General features: G+C 42.1%; 1 protein-coding gene across 1 annotated transcript; it reads left to right on the top strand.

The window, feature by feature from the left end:
• The first annotated feature begins 1,590 nt into the window (after positions 1 to 1,590).
• Positions 1,591 to 9,805, top strand: LOC113906459 (histone H3.3). The gene is made up of 4 exons (XM_027564611.1): positions 1,591 to 1,719; positions 3,251 to 3,401; positions 4,552 to 4,705; positions 9,156 to 9,805. The coding sequence occupies exons 2-4, from the start codon at positions 3,274 to 3,276 to the stop codon at positions 9,282 to 9,284; spliced, it is 411 nt and encodes a 136-aa protein (XP_027420412.1). The 5' UTR covers positions 1,591 to 1,719; positions 3,251 to 3,273; the 3' UTR covers positions 9,285 to 9,805.
• The last annotated feature ends 6,323 nt before the right edge of the window (positions 9,806 to 16,128 follow it).

A 16,128-nucleotide genomic window follows, 5' to 3' on the forward strand; every position in this document is an offset into this window, starting at 1 on the left:
GCGCAAATTATAGGAACTCTTCGCTGGCAGCTCAGCCTAAGTTTTTTTGCATATGTGCTATTAGGACAGGCTTGCAAATTGCATGTGTTCTGCACAGCAACCACAGACACTTAACATTCATTAAATAATAATGAAACAGGAGGACTGGATTTTGTTTGTTTGTTTCTCCTGTGTCTGTTCTTCACTTAAGTGACCTTGGACAAATCTATTCCCTCTCTCATATCTGATTTCAGGGTAATGTTTATGACTAAGATGCCTTATAAGAGCTTCAGAGTATCAATAGTAGTTATGCTCTCCATCTATGAAATTTATCTCCTTCACTATCCTATGGGATGTCTGCACGACACTTCTATTGAAAACCTTAGCACGTAGTTTCAAGTGTTGTCAAAGCCATCTAGGGACGGTGCATATATTCTAAGGCCAATGAAATGACAACGTGGGTAACTTGAACCTGAAATCTGTTTCCTATGCTACTGAGAATTGGAAAATGGATAAATGTGATGATCCCCAAAGACGTTTTCCTTACTTATGCCACTTACCGCCGCATCCAAACTATTCAGAAGCTGCTGACATTTGACTATACAGCATTTGGCAATTCTACCTAAAACTGAAATGGTTAAAAAGCCGAACTGGCTGGTAGAACAGCTGCCAAGGCTGGTATTCAGGCCCTCGGGCAGTTAGCTGTGTATTCCATATATTGTTTTAGAAGCTTACAAAATACAGCCATCTTGCATCAGGCATCCCGACCCAGGAAGAAGGCGAGCCCCGTCCCTGGCCGTCTCCGTCGGCCTGGAGATGCCACCTGCGAGGAGCCAGGCGTCCCAGGTGGCAGAGTTCTCGCGGACCGCCTGCAGCCCGCAACCTGCACCGCGAGACCGCCACGGCCCGAGCCGGTGTCTTGAGTGAATAAAGTTGTCTGCGGGCTGCCCGGCCGCACCTGGCCCGTAGCGAAAGGAGGGAAACGGCCGCCGGCAGCCCTGCCAGTGCTAGAGCAGCCCCAACCGAATGTAGGCGCGGGGTGCAAGGTTTCTATTTGCAAGCTTCCTGTCGGGTAGTGTTTGCAACTGGGGCTCGGAGACTGGGCCGGCGGTGTCCTCCTCCCCGCCCCCCGCCGTCCGGGGCGCCTCGGGGACGCGCGCCGGAGCGGGGCGCCCCCTCCCTCACCCTCCCCGCCGCTGCCCGAGACGCCCGCAGGCCGGGCGTTCACCCGCCGCGCCTCCTCCCGCCCGCCCCTCCCCCCAACTTCCCCCTCGGCGCCCCAAACCCGAGCTTCCTGAGTTCCATGACGTGTGCGCACGGAGCTGGGTGGGAGTGCGGGGCCGGGGAGCTGGAGTTAAAACGGGGGTGGGCGGGCGGCCGTCTCGGCGGGAGCCGGCGGCCCTTCAGCGTGTCTTTTGTGTTTGTACACACACTGCGCGAGGCAGCCGGGAGGAGGGAGCGGGCGGCGCGCGGGGGAGGGGCGAGCGCGCGCCAGCGAACGGGCGCGCGGGGGGAGGGGGGAGGCGGGGCGCGAGCGAGGGGGCGGGGGCGGGGCCGAGCCTTCCCTCCATTGTGTGTGATTGGTTGGCGCGCGGCGCGGGGGCGGGGCGGCTTGTGTTGGGGGATAGCCTCGGTGTCAGCCATCTTTCAATTGTGTTCGCAGCCGCCGCCGCGCCGCCGTCGCTCTCCAACGCCAGCGCCGCCTCTAGCTCGCCGAGCTCCAGCCGAAGGAGAAGGGGGGTAAGTTTCCCCGTCTGCCCGCTTCCCCGGAACCGAGCCCCGCTTGCCGTCAGCCCCGGGCCGGGCCCCGGCGGTGCCGGGAGGGGACCCAGGGTCCCTCCGGCTTGGCCCCAAAACTTTTTGGCCCAGAAATGGAGGTGAGGAGCGAGTTTTCCTCTCCCCTCAGGCAGCGGCGGCTCCGGCGGCTCCCGAGTCTCTCGTCGCCTCAGCCCAACAGCAGCAACCGCCGCGTCGCCGAGCCTGCTCTCCCTCCCCGCGCCCCTAGCTCCTTTTTCTTCGGTGAAATCCCGCCCGCCGCCCCTTCCCGGGACCCCAGACCTTCACCACGACCCGCGCGGGCCTCTTAACTACCGACCCCGGACCCCGGACCCCAGTTTTCGGGCGGGAAAAGGGTGGAAATCGCCGCTGCTTCCCACCCTGGGGTAACTCGCTTTTTGCTGCCTCCCCACAGTTGTTGCTAAGCTTCACCATCTTGTCTCTCTTCTCTGGTCACCGACCATATTTTTTCCCCCGTTTCTCTCTTCCCCATTTCAAAAAAGGAGGAAAAAATTTTAAAGAGAAACATTTTTTTCTCCTTTTTAGAGAAGCGGAAACTTGATGCATTTGAAATGCAAAAAAAACTTTTGCATTTTGGAGGGCGGCACGTGGCAGGGGATGGAGTATTTTCGAGCGATTTGGTGTTTTGTCTCTTTGGAAAGGAATCGGATACGTTTTGCGATTGTTTCCATTTTGTTCTGGTCTGGGAGCCGAGTTTGTGCCTGCGCGAGACGCTAGGAGCGAGGCGGGCAGGCTGGGGGACCCTGTGTTGAGGGGCCGGAGGAGGCGAAACCAAAAGTTTATGCGGTGCTTGAGGTGGACCAGTCGGCCAGTCTAGTGCGTTAATTAAAGCCTGGGTGCGGGGCAATTTTTTTTTTATTATTTCATTGCGAATCCTCTGAGGACTGGACTCGAGGGCGGTGCTTTGTAGAATGCTCGCTGTTGGTAGCTGTTGTTCCCCTTGTTTTTTGAGACGCCTTTTTGTCAACAGAACTGTAGAGATGCAAAACCAGGAATGTTTTCAGATATTTACAGCAATCTATCAACTGCCAGACGTAAAGGGGGGGCGGCGGGGGGGGGTGACTAAAACCTTTTTTGCTGTAATTTGACTCGACCTTTCTGTGGTGTGTGGCTTAGTTCTTTTGACTTGTTCGTGGATGGAATGTTTACAGACATTTCTAATTTCCAGTTTATTTAAAGAAATGGAAGCGAAGGCTGTTGGGGGGTCTTTTTGATTTGCCGTTTATCGCTCAGATTGCGCATTTTGAGAGATGACTGGTGTTAAGGCTAACAATTTTCTAGTACTACAGTTTGTTTCAAAAAGTCATATTTGGGTGGTAGATGTAATCTGCACCCTTTCAAATTACATAACATTATGGACTTTTTTTTTTTTTTAATACTAATCATAATTTCCAGATTGGGGGGGTAGTGGCAGGAAAACTTGTGTGTGTGGTAGTTGCATATGGTGATTTTTGTTTTTTTCCGATGCTGGTAGGTAAGTAAGGAGGTCTCTATACCATGGCTCGTACAAAGCAGACTGCCCGCAAATCGACCGGTGGTAAAGCACCGAGGAAGCAACTCGCTACAAAAGCCGCTCGCAAGAGTGCGCCCTCTACTGGAGGGGTGAAGAAACCTCATCGTTACAGGTATTTTAAAAGAGGAAAAATGAAAGAAAGTCTTATCTCTCGAAGTATTTATATAATCTAATAAAAAGATGTATAAGCATACTTTCTCCTTTAGAGAATCTGTTTTTCCCTTTGTTAAATATTTACTACTTTAAAATGTGTATATAATTTATAGTGTTAGGTTTTATTGGGAATATGTTTAATTTTGAATCTAATCGTGCCCATAGCCCAAAGAAGACGTTGTATCTCTAATAACGTTAATAGGATAGACTAACATTTTTACTTAGCTGTTAGGTGTAATACATACGTTTTAAATAGAAAAGTGTTGTTTTTTAAATACATTTTTGAGGCTACTCTGGCATCTGGTAAAATAATCAAGATGGGGACATTGTGTTATACATAAGTTCTTCGTTTACTTGGATTGGTTTTTCCTTCTATTGGCATATTTAGTTTTGAACTACCCTGAGCAGTGTTATTGAGTGCATCTGCCATTAGAGGGCAGAAGTTGTCTGTATTTACCCTCTGCAAATGATTAGCCTAAAGTAAAAGTGTAAGAAATTAAGTCAGGATTGAGGTAAATTTCTTGCTTAAAATTACTTAAAGGAAAAAATTTCCATATGGAAAATACAACACAAAAGAGTGTTCATCAGTTTAGTCATTCATGAGGGATATGCAGTGTCAAAGGTATTCTAGGAAATTGAACTTAAATACTGTAAGTGTGTTTTTTTAAGTGAAGCTCATTGGGTTGTGCTGGTAGATCTTTCAGAAGAATGGGGGGTGCCAGTGGGAAGAATGAGAGTGGTGTCAAATTAAAAGTCTGAAAAACTTTGACTTCTTTTTTAGTGTCCTAGTACCTTCCCAAGTTGTAATTATAACAGAAGTTGGTGATGTTTATGTTAAAGATGAAGAAAATTAAGGGGACTGTGATTATTAAACTCCCTGCCGGGAATCTGCTTTAATATCGTGTTTTTTTGTCTTAAAAGTACTGTGTTACTTCTAACAGATTTGAATATTTAGGTCATAAATTAATAAGTGAAATTTGATACAAACGCTGAAGAAAGTTAGGTGATTTATTTTTTGAAAAGTGACTCCATCTCTTTGAAGCTGATGACCACTCTTCTAAGTTCTCTTATGTATTTGGTAACCATTTCTTTAATGTTTTGTTTTAAAGGCCTGGTACTGTGGCACTCCGTGAAATTAGACGTTATCAGAAGTCCACTGAACTTCTGATTCGCAAACTTCCCTTCCAGCGTCTGGTGCGGGAAATTGCTCAGGACTTCAAAACAGATCTGCGCTTCCAGAGTGCAGCTATTGGTGCTTTGCAGGTAAAATGGTGGGTGGGAAAGGCTCTGAGAGTTGGCTGGTTCTGCTTTGTACCAAGAACATCTCTAAATTTGTATATATACAAGCATATACAAATGCTTGTATATCACCAGCCAGTGAGATAGGTCTTAATGTTTCACTGTTGAGATATCAGAAAGGTTAAGTTGCTTGAGGTTATACAAACAGATATGATTTAAAATTTTTAAACATTGCAGTGTTTAAAGGAAAAAAAAATCCTCTGGTTTGACTTACAGTTGCTGCTGGATATTAGGAAGTCATGGGGCCAAAGGTCTGTATTGGTAATTAGTTTCAAACAGGGAATGATATAAAAGGAAAATTAGAATAAATGGCTTCTTGGACCTGAAGAGGCAGTTGCAAGTGGAGAAAACATAATATCTGGGATAGAACTAGGTAACATTAAAGAATTATGCATTGAAGTTAAAAGAAACTTGAGTGGTAGTTAGGATTGGATTGACAACAGGGAGAAAAAGATGTTACTGGGCTTGTAAAGAGAGAAGTTTGAAGACATGTAGTTTGTTTAAGGGGATTATATATGGATTTCCACTTAAATGGGAAACAGTGAGTTTAATCTTAGCGCCAGTGTGTCAGAACTTTGAGAAATACAGTTTTAGCTGTGGTTAGGTATTTGAAATGGAATTCCCCAGTGGCTCAGAGGTAAAGAATACGCCTGCAATGCAGGAGACTCTGGTTTGATACCTGGGTTGGGAAGATCTCCTGGAAGAGGAAATGGCAACCCACTCCAGTATTTTTGCCTGAAAAATCCCATGGACTGAGGAGCCTGGCAGGCTATAGTACCAAGGGTCACAGAGTCACACGTGACTGAGCACACACATGTATTTGAAATACTGGTGGTTTGTGCTAGATTAAACAACTTGAGATGCCCACACCTAAGATACTTGATTAGGTATGTGGGTACAGTTAACATCAGTCACTTAAGTAACCTATAATGTTAAGTGTGTTTGGCATTCATCAGATCATTGTAACTCAGAGTATGGCAAGACTGCCACCTCTGTCAGCATGGGGTTAGAGGTGATTTAAAATGCAGATTACTAGGCACCTCCACAGACCTGCATCAGAATCTCTTTTAGGGGAGGGTCCAGAATCGACATACATTCCATTGGAGGATTTTTCAAGGCTGCTGTTGCCAAGCTTTTCCTTTATGTGTGAGGAAGATTTGATAGGTGGATTCTATCCTGAAGTGTAATTGGTTGAGCTGTTTCTATGGTTAGTCTGAACTTCATTTGATTGGTGAATTCCAGGAGTAGGCATCCATTAAATTCTCAGTGAATTGAAATTGCTAAAATTTCAAACTACTAAAATCTTCCAGTGCTGTTACTTAAGACCTTTATTTTCTGATTTAATCTTTGACTATTTCTAGATCCCATTTCATTTATTACAAATGCTAGTCATATTTTCTGCACTAATTTTAAATACAGAAATATTCTCAAGTGTTGACCTAAAGATGCTAATTTTGTTCTGTAGTTACAGTTACACACATTATACTTGAAAGTCCAACATTGTCAAGCCTAAGTGTCAGTGTTAGAGCTTTGTAAATTGATTACTTAACAGTCTGGCTAAAAGACTTGTCTTTTTAAAAGTCAGTGCTGTTATTAAGGTTTGTGTTTTATACTTGTCAGTAAGTGATTGCATTGGTTTTGAGCAAAATGTTCAACTCTGCTGCCTGTAGTACTCTGGCATTGGTAGCTCTTTATTGGAAATTTTTTCATTTCTCTTAAGGATATAGAGATGGAGAATTTGCTTATGTGAATAGGGTAGAAGAAAGCCATTTTTGACTTTAGAGTTACATAGTTCACAACTTCTCTAACACAACTAAAAGAGATGGGGGGCAGTAAGTCTAGGGAGGATGGTGGAGGAATCAGACTTGGTTTCCCGTAGATTATCAAGACTTAACTAACTTAAAATTTAGCTTTTGCCCCGAACGACTGAGAGTTTGAATTAAGGTCACCTTATGTTAAAAGTTGACTTTGGTGGTTTGAAATGGTGGAACAGTCAGATATTGAATATACTCAAATGTTGTGAATTAACATTTCCTTCCATTTACAAGATATTTTTTTGCTGTTACCTCAAAATTTTGTTCATTGGGCTATAAATTAATGTGTCCCTCTTTAAATCCCATCATAGCCTTAATGTTTAGGAAACTTTGGACATTGGTAATAGAATTAGAAATACATGGGTCATGGTCAAATTCCCTGTATTGACTCTTCTCCCAGAGCTGACAGACACAACCCCATATCATCTAGAGCAGGTTCTAAGATAGCAATGAGAGCCCCAGCTGCCGCATATCATATTTGAATAGTACTAGGGGAGCCAAAACCTTTCCACTCTTAAATGGGTGTTTGAATTTCAGGACTTGTTGGCTTGTCCATATAGCAGTTCATACTGCTGTATTTTGCAGAAGCCTTCTAGATTTGCATAATCCTGAGACATGCTGGGTGAAACCAAAAAAAGAAACAACTGTTTTCTTTCTTGAGGAATTTGAGTTCTGGTATCTAGTGTGCACTGTGAAACTCATAAGAGTAGGGTCTACAGTATGCTATGTTTTCTAAACTTTTTACCATTTCTAGAATATCCCAAGGATGAATCCGTGAATATTAAGGACTTTTGCTTTTAATATGGAATAGGTAAGATACAGGGAACTACTGGTGTAGAAAAGGTGCAAATTTCGGGCATTCCCTGGCAGTCCAGTAGTCAGGACTCTGCACTTTCATGGCTAAGGACCCAAGTACAGTTCCTAGTTGGAGAACAGTCCCCCAAGCCACAGGGCACATCCAAGGGAAAAAAAAAAAGAAAAGATGCAAGTTTCAAGTTAAGGTTAGGTATAAAAAACCAAGCCAGCAAATACTTCTTGAACTTCTATTCCTTCAAGGGCTAAGCATTGTGAGCATAAAATAAGTATTTTATTAAGTAAGTACCCATCTTTTAAGGGTATTAAAAGATGGCTAGTGTACAAGGCCTGTGTGAGTGCCAAGGAAATTGAGTTCAAAATTACCTGCACCTGGGAAGCAGGGGCGAGAGGAATGTTTGCTTTCTCCTTCATGGAATAATCTTGAGGAAGGCCATAAAGGATAAGCAAATAAGACTTATCTGTTGATAACATACTGCAGAAAGATGTAAGGACAGTAAAATTTGAATGAAACATTTTTATAGAAGAGGCTAAAAAGAATGAAGGTAAAATATTTTCATAAGACAGAATAGTACAAACCATTTGAGGAGTTGTTAGCACTTTTAAAAGTAGAATCTCAAGTGTTATTAGCAAAGTCAGTGTTTATAAAGCAAATCTGGTCCCTCCCATCTATATCTTGTGTGTTACGAAGTATTGTGGGGCTTGAATTGCTCAAGTATTTTGTGTATTTCTCTTTTAGTCTTATTACCTAAAGAGTTCCAAAATGGAAATAATTTTTTAATTAAGACAAAAATAGCAACTCTAAAAATGTGTGGTTTTTTTCCCTAAATATATCTTAAACAGAGAAATAACTTGCCTATAGAGAAGCCAAATAATGTCTTTCATTTAGTGTTCCTAATCCACTAGAACAGTTGGACTGATGACTGGTTCATTTCAAAATGCGTAAGCAGTTGTTTTAACCTAGACCAAGGAATCCTTCAACTTTTCAGACAACTGTAAGATAACACTAACAATTTTAAGAGTTAATTATAAGTAGGAGCTCTCCTTTTTTCTTCCTTCTCTGCAAGTATTGAATGATTCATGTAGCTAGCAGTTTAGAGTGAAAGTAGGAATAAGAGGATACCTTCAAAAGCTTTATGATGTAATGGGAAAAAACAGAGGGGTCAGTGTTAATGCTGAGGGGATAACATGCCATTACAGATAGGGGTGCATAGAGGAAAGTACAGTTAGTAGGGGTGCATATGTTGGCAAAATAGATCATTGTATATAAGTAGGACACTGACCTGGTACTCAAACTCTGAGGTGTTTAAAGGAAAGGTAGATGAGGCCCATATGATGGAAACCAGTAGTCAAACGGATATAATGAATTGGGAGTAAGATTCAGAAAAAGGAGGACATCCCGAGGTGGGAGAGTGTTACTTGGAATAGATATACATAATTCCATTTATCTTTGTGAGGATAAGAATAAATGTTAGAGTTGAAGTTTGATTTTTGCTTTACTCAAGACACATTTCAGTTTGTTTAAAAATCACATATAACAGAAAAGGTAAAGTATTTGGTAGTGAAATTATTTGACTTTCGTATTTTATAAAGATTTACAGTCTTGAGTTTTTCACTTTAATAAGCTGCCTTTCAGCCTCATCCCAGATTTTAAATTAAGCATTTGGTAAGTGGTCAACATCTTCTGAAGTAGGTTTTTAAAGGGCTCAAAAACATCTTTTTAACTAATATAGATGTATCTTTAACTGTTGATAATAACATTTTTTTTTTCTCTGTTCCTTTTGTAGGAGGCAAGTGAGGCCTATCTGGTTGGCCTTTTTGAAGACACCAACCTGTGTGCTATCCATGCCAAACGTGTAACAATTATGCCAAAAGACATCCAGCTAGCACGCCGCATACGTGGAGAACGTGCTTAAGAATCCACTATGATGGGAAACATTTCATTCTTTAAAAAAAAAAAAAAAATTCTCTTCTTCCTGTTATTGGTAGTTCTGAACGTTAGATATTTTTTTTCCATGGGGTCAAAAGGTACCTAAGTATATGATTGCAAGTGGAAAATAGGGGACAGAAATCAGGTATTGGCAGTTTTTCCATTTTCATTTGTGTGTGAATTTTTAATATAAATGCGGGGACATGAAGCATTAATGAAAGTCAAAATGTTTCAGTGAACAAGTTTCAGCAGTTCAACTTTATAACAATTATAAATAAACCTGTTAAATTTTTCTGGACAATGCCAGCATTTGGATTTTTTTAAAACAAGTAAATTTCTTATTGACTGCAACTAAGTGGTGTTTGTAGCATTTTTATCATACAGTAGATTCCACCCACTCACTATACTTTTCTAACTGAGTTGCCCTACGTGCAAGTACATGTTTTTCATGTTGTCTGTCTTCTGTGCTGTTCCTGTAAGTTTGCTATTAAAATACATTAAACTATACCTGCTTTGGGTCTTTACTATCAGCGTTAACCGTGCAGTTAATTCCTTGAAAGTTCCATATTCAGAATAATTTTAGTATGAAGTATTGTTACATTTTATCAGAAACTATTCAGTTCAGTTCAGTCACTCAGTCGTGTCCGACTTTTTGCGACCCCACGAATCACAGCACGCCAGGCCTCCCTGTCCATTACCAACCCCTGGAGTTCACTCAGACTCCCGTCCATTGAGTCAGTGATGCCATCCAGCCATCCCATCCTCTGTCGTCCCCTTCTCCTCCTGCCCCCAATCCCTCCCAGCGTCAGTGTTTTCCAATGAGTCAACTCTTCGCATGAGGTTGCCAAAGTACTGGAGTTTCAGCTTTAGCATCATTCCTTCCAAAGAAATCCCAGGGCTGATCTTCAGAATGGACTGGTTGGATCTCCTTGCAGTCCAAGGGACTCTCAAGAGTCTTCAACACCACAGTTCAAAAGCATCCTTTGGCACTCAGCCTTCTTCACAGTCCAACTCTCACATCCATACATGACCACCGGAAAAACCATAGCCTTGACTAGATGGACCTTTGTTGGCAAAGTAATGTCTCTGCTTTTGAATATGCCCTCTAGGTTGGTCATAACTTTGCTTCCAAGGAGTAAGCGTCTTTTAGTTTCATGGCTGCAGTCACCACCTGCAGTGATTTTGATGTAAATGCAAGCTTTATATGGGAAGAAGAATAGAGCTACTGGCTTTCCTCCTAATTTTAACTCTCTGGATATGGGTATTAACAATTCCCAAACCTAACTGGCCAGCAGGATCCCATGAAAATAGTTAAATCTGTATAAGTAGTGAAAGTACATTTATAAATAATTGTACTATTAAACAATATTTAGTGGTAATTTAACTGCTAGTAGAACAGTCTTCAGCTCAAAAACCTAGTGCATTGAAGAGCTGGCTATTTTAAGATACTGTATATTAACCCTGTATTAATCAGCTATAGTTCATTCTTAAAACTGCATTTTATTTAGCATTGGGAATGTGAAATGAGGATGGACTTAACATCCCTAGTGTACTGACACTAGTTTTAACATGAACGAAGGTGCTCTGAAACTGAAGTGAGATGAACTAAAATTCACATCAATAAGGTATAAATAACACTGGGCTTATGAATACATTATTCTTAAGCTCCTTTTTAGCAATAACCTCATTTTTAGATAAAAATGGTCGTTTAGATAGGTCATTATAAAATCCTAAGATTCAGGAAACAAAACTTTTACAACATGTTTCTGATTATGATGCAAAATAGATGGAACTTTTTTTTTACTTTTTTTTTTTTTTAACTTCTATTACTCCAGAGTATGTACATAGATTGGAGAAGGCAATGGCCACCCACTCCAGTACTCTTGCCCGGAAAATCCCATGGATGGAGGAGCCTGGTGGGCTGCAGTCCATGGGGTCACAAAGAGTCTGACATGACTGAGTGACTTCACTTTCACTTTTCCCTTTCATGCATTGGAGAAGGAAATGGCAACCCACTCCAGTGTTCTTGCCTGGAGAATCCCAGGGATGGCGGAGCCTGGTGGGTTGCTGTCTATGGGGTCGCACAGAGTCGGACTGAAGTGACTTAGTAGTAGCATGTACATAGATATGTATGTGTATTATGGAGCTTATCTCATACCATGGTCTTTATTCCTATAAGGTAGGTAGTTCATTCCTACTTAAAAGAGGTAGTGGAGTTTGGGAAGATTATTCTTAGTTGACTAGGGTCTAAACAATGCATAGTTTTGAAGTCAGGGATATTCTTTGACTTAGATATCTAAGTATGATTTGCCACTCCCTTTGATCCCTGAGTTAATGCTTATTGGGCTAAAAACCCTTTTACCTGCTATGCTTTGGAGTTGGCTACATGAGAACTTTACTTAGGAAAAGTGAATTAGAGTTGGGCACAAAGTGATGTGTGGGGACCATAGTTAAACTTGCCACTCTTGCGCAGTTTTTAGCATCTAAAAAGTGGTAACTATTGAATATAAAGTATCTTATGAAAATAGCTGATTAATAGCTGAAAGTTTCCAGAAAACATTCCAAAAACCAAGTCAACTATACAGATGAAAAACCCTATAAAATCATGGGAAGAGAAAGATAAGATTAAAATCTTCCTAAAGGAAGATCAAGGAATGGGAAGAGCTTGGAGGAAGGAATTTGGAAATGTCATTTGTCTTAGATAAATGTGGGAAGCCCTTGGCTAAAACACTGAAACTGATCTTGACAGCCTAGAATTTGAGAGGACATAAACTGCAAGTTTGAATATATCTGCTGGAGACTGAGTAAAGGTATAAACTGCCCAAGGACTAAATTCTTGACTATGAAATGGGTACTATGTATTTTAGAGGTGAAGAAACTTGCCCAAGGTCACATAGTAAATAGAAGAGATGGGATTTATTCCCTAGTAGTCTAAACCCAAGGCAGTGCTCTCTCATTCCCATGCCCCTACTGTGAGATATACAAATAAATCGGTTAATTTGACAGGGTCTCTAGGAAGAAGTTAAGTCTTGACAGTAGAAACAGGCAGGGGAGACAAAACTGGGAATGAGAGGGACAGATAATAGAAATTACAAGAAGGGGCCATCCCTGGTGGTCCTGTGGTTGGGAACCTACCTGCCAAGGCAGGGTGCATGGGTTCAATCTCTGCTCTAGGAAGATCCCACATGCTGTGAAACAATTAGGCCTGTGCACCACAAACTACTGAGCCCATGAGCCCTTGAACCTATGCTCAGAAATGAAAGTCACCCATCGAAACCAGAGAGTAGCCTTCACCCCGCATCTAGAGAAAGCCCATGCACACAAAGTGCATGTGCAGCATCGAAGACCCAGCATAGCCAAGAAATTAAAATTGCATTTGAAGACATGCTGCTCACAACCTGCTCAGTCTTGAGCCATCACCTTCATTCCTCCATTAAATCCTGTTGACTTCCTCCAAAAGTGTGCCCCAAACTTTCCACTTACCTTCTATCATCCTAGTTTGAGCTGCTATCCTCTCACCCGGACTATTACCATAACTTAAGTCAGTCTGCATCCATCCACTCATTCCCCCTGGCCTCTACAGCCCCCAGAGAATGCTTCTAAAACAAATCAGATCAGATCATTTCCCCACTTAAAATTTTCTAGTGGCTTCCCATTACTCACAGCATAACATCTAAACTAGCTCATGAGGCAGGCCTTTTTCATCTGGCCTCACCAATCTTTCCACCACTCGCTTACTAAGCTGCAGCCAAACCCTCTGCCCACATACACTGTGTCACATCCCTTGGTTTTATTTCCTTATTTATCAAAATCTGAAATTACATTCCTTTTTTACCCCTACTAGAATGTGCTATAAAAACGGGTTCAGTGTCCTTTCTGTTGTAGCCCCTGTACTGGTACGTAGAAAAACTGAAAAAAAATTGGTTGGATTCATACTAGAATGTTTCTCCTGTCCTTCAGATCGTAATGTTAAGCTTCTATAACCTTAAAATATGGGCTTCCGTGATGACAGCAGGTAAAGAATCCGCCTGCAATATAGGAGACATCAAAGCCGTGGGTTCAATCCCTGGGTCAGGAAGATCCCCTGGAGAAGAAAATGGCAACCCATTCCAGTATTCTTGCTCGAAAAATCCCACAGACAGAGGAATCTGGTGAACTACAACCCAAAGAGCTGGACATGACTGGATTCATACTAAATGAATGTTTCTCTTGCCCTTCAGATTTTAACATTACATTTCCATAACCTTAAAATATAGTAACTGATTTATTATTTTGAAGATTAAGTGAAAACACAAGGCTGGGCGCATAATATTCAATAAATGCTGGGGTAGAATTTTAAATTCTGATAAAGCTAATAAGCATACATTCTGTTTCTTGCAAAGTTGTAGAGAAAAATTCCTTCAACTTCCCAACTTTCTAGGTAGTATGCATTTTCTATTAAATTCCTGCTGAATAGCTGTCATTCTTATGCCATTAAGCATTGGTCTCTAAATGAAATAGGATTTAGGTAATATGATCAGTTGGAGAAGGAAATGGCAACCCACTCCAGTGTTCTTGCCTCGAGAATCCCAGGGATGGCGGAGCCTGGTGGGCTGCTGTCTATGGGGTCGCACAGAGTCGGACACGACTGAAGCGACTTAGCAGTAACATGATCAAGTCAGCTGAGTCAGTAAGAACATTAATAACTAATGGTGAAACTAGGTAAGAAGCATGCTCTTAAAGTCATTATGAATCCTTTTATTTTTCATCTTAAAATTGGTCATTGCTGGTCTGACCAGTGCTATTTTTTTAATTGGAGGATAATTTCTTTACAATGTTCTGTTGGTTTCTGCCATACAGCAACATAAATTTAGCCATAAGCATACAAATGTCCCCTTCCTCTTGAACCTCCCTTCCACCCCCTGCCCCACCCATCCCACCCCTCTAGGTTGTCACAGAACACCAGGTTAAGCTCCCTGTGTTATATTAATACAACTTGCCACTAGCTAAAGTTAGTTTAGCTAACTAAACTGTCAATTCATCTCACTCTCTCCTTCACCCACTGTGTCCACAAGCCTGTTCTCTATGTCTGTGTCTCCAGTTCAGTTCAGTCACTCAGCCGTGTCTGACTCTTTGCGACCCCATGAATCGCAGCACGCCAGGCCTCCCTGTCCATCACCAACTCCCAGAGTTCACTCAGACTCACGTCCGTCGAGTCAGTGATGCCATCCAGCCATCTCATCCTCTGTCGTCCCCTTCTCCTCCTGCCCCCAATCCCTCCCAGCATCAGAGTCTTTTCCAATGAGTCAACTCTTCACATGAGGTGGCCAAAGTACTGGAGTTTCAGCTTCAGCATCAGTCCTTCCAATGAACACCCAGGACTGATCTCCTTTAGAATGGACTGGTTGGATCTCCTTGCAGTCCAAGGGACTCTCTCAAGAGTCTTCTCCAACACCGCACCTCAAAAGCATCGATTCTTCGGCACTCAGCTTTCTTCACAGTCCAACTCTCACATCCATACATAACCACTGGAAAAACCATAGCCTTGACTAGCCGGACCTTTGTTGGCAAAGTAATGTCTCTGCTTTTGAATATGCTATCTAGGTTGGTCATAACTTTCCTTCCAAGGAGTAAGCGTCTTTTAATTTCATGGCTGCAGTCACCATCTGCAGTGATTTTGGAGCCCCCAAAAATAAAGTCTGACACTGTTTCCACTGTTTCCCCATCTATTTCCCGTGCAGTGATGGGACCAGATGCCATGATCTTCGTTTTCTGAATGTTGTTGAGCTTTAAGCCAACTTTTCCACTCTCCTCTTTCACTTTGATCAAGAGGCTTTTTAGTTCCTCTTCACTTTCTGCCATAAGGGCAGTGTCATCTGCCTATCTGAGGTTATTGATATTTCTCCCAGCAATCTTGATTCCAGCTTGTGCTTTTTCCAGCCCAGCATTTCTCATGATGTACTCTGCATAGAAGTTAAATAAGCAGGGTGATAATATACAGCCTTGACGTACTCCTTTTCCTATTTGGAACCAGTCTGTTGTTCCATGTCCAGTTCCAACTGTTGCTTCCTGACCTGCATACAGGTTTCTCAAGAGGCAGGTCAGGTGGTCTGGTATTCCCATCTCTTCCAGAATTTTCTGCAGTTTGTTGTGATCCACACAGTCAAAGGCTTTGGCATAGTCAATAAAGCAGAAATAGATGTTTTTCTGGAACTTTCTTGCTTTTTCCATGATCCAGTGGATGTTGGCAATTTGATCTCTCATTCCTCTGCCTTTTTTAAAACCAGGTTGAACATCTGGAAGTTCGCGGTTCACATATTGCTGAAGCCTGGCTTGGAGAATTTGGAGCATTACTTTACTAGCGTGTGAGATGAGTGCAATTGTGCGGTAGTTTGAGCATTCTTTGGCATTGCCTTTCTTTGGGATTGGAATGAAAACTGACCTTTCCCAGTCCTGTGGCCACTGCTGAGTTTTCCAAATTTGGTGGCATATTGAGTGCAGCTCTTTCACAGCATCATCTTTCAGGATTTGAAATAGCTCAACTGGAATTCCATCCCCTCCACTGTCTCTATTACTCCACCTCCAGTGTCTCTATTACTGCCCTGCAAATAGATTCATCAGTACCATTTTTAGATTCCATATATATGTGTTAATATATGATAATTGTTTTTCTTTTTCTGATTTTCTTCACTCTCTGTGACAGTGTAAGTTCATCCACCTCACTAGAACTGACTGAATTCATTTCTTTTTATGGCTGAGTAATATTCCATTGTTTATGTATCACAGCTTCTTTATCCATTCATCTGTCTATGGACATCTATTAATGGGCTGCTTCCATGTCCTGGCTATTG

Source organism: Bos indicus x Bos taurus, chromosome 16 (assembly GCF_003369695.1).
Source record: "Bos indicus x Bos taurus breed Angus x Brahman F1 hybrid chromosome 16, Bos_hybrid_MaternalHap_v2.0, whole genome shotgun sequence".
Lineage (NCBI taxonomy): Eukaryota > Metazoa > Chordata > Mammalia > Artiodactyla > Bovidae > Bos > Bos indicus x Bos taurus.

Excerpts from the sequence above, each read along its gene's own strand:
- LOC113906459 (XM_027564611.1), top strand. The coding sequence starts at position 3,274 with ATGGCTCGTACAAAGCAGACTGCCCGCAAATCGACCGGTGGTAAAGCA. Across the intron at positions 3,402-4,551 it reads AAGAAACCTCATCGTTACAG|GCCTGGTACTGTGGCACTCC; the intron begins GTATTTTAAAAG and ends TTTGTTTTAAAG. Across the intron at positions 4,706-9,155 it reads CAGCTATTGGTGCTTTGCAG|GAGGCAAGTGAGGCCTATCT; the intron begins GTAAAATGGTGG and ends TTCCTTTTGTAG.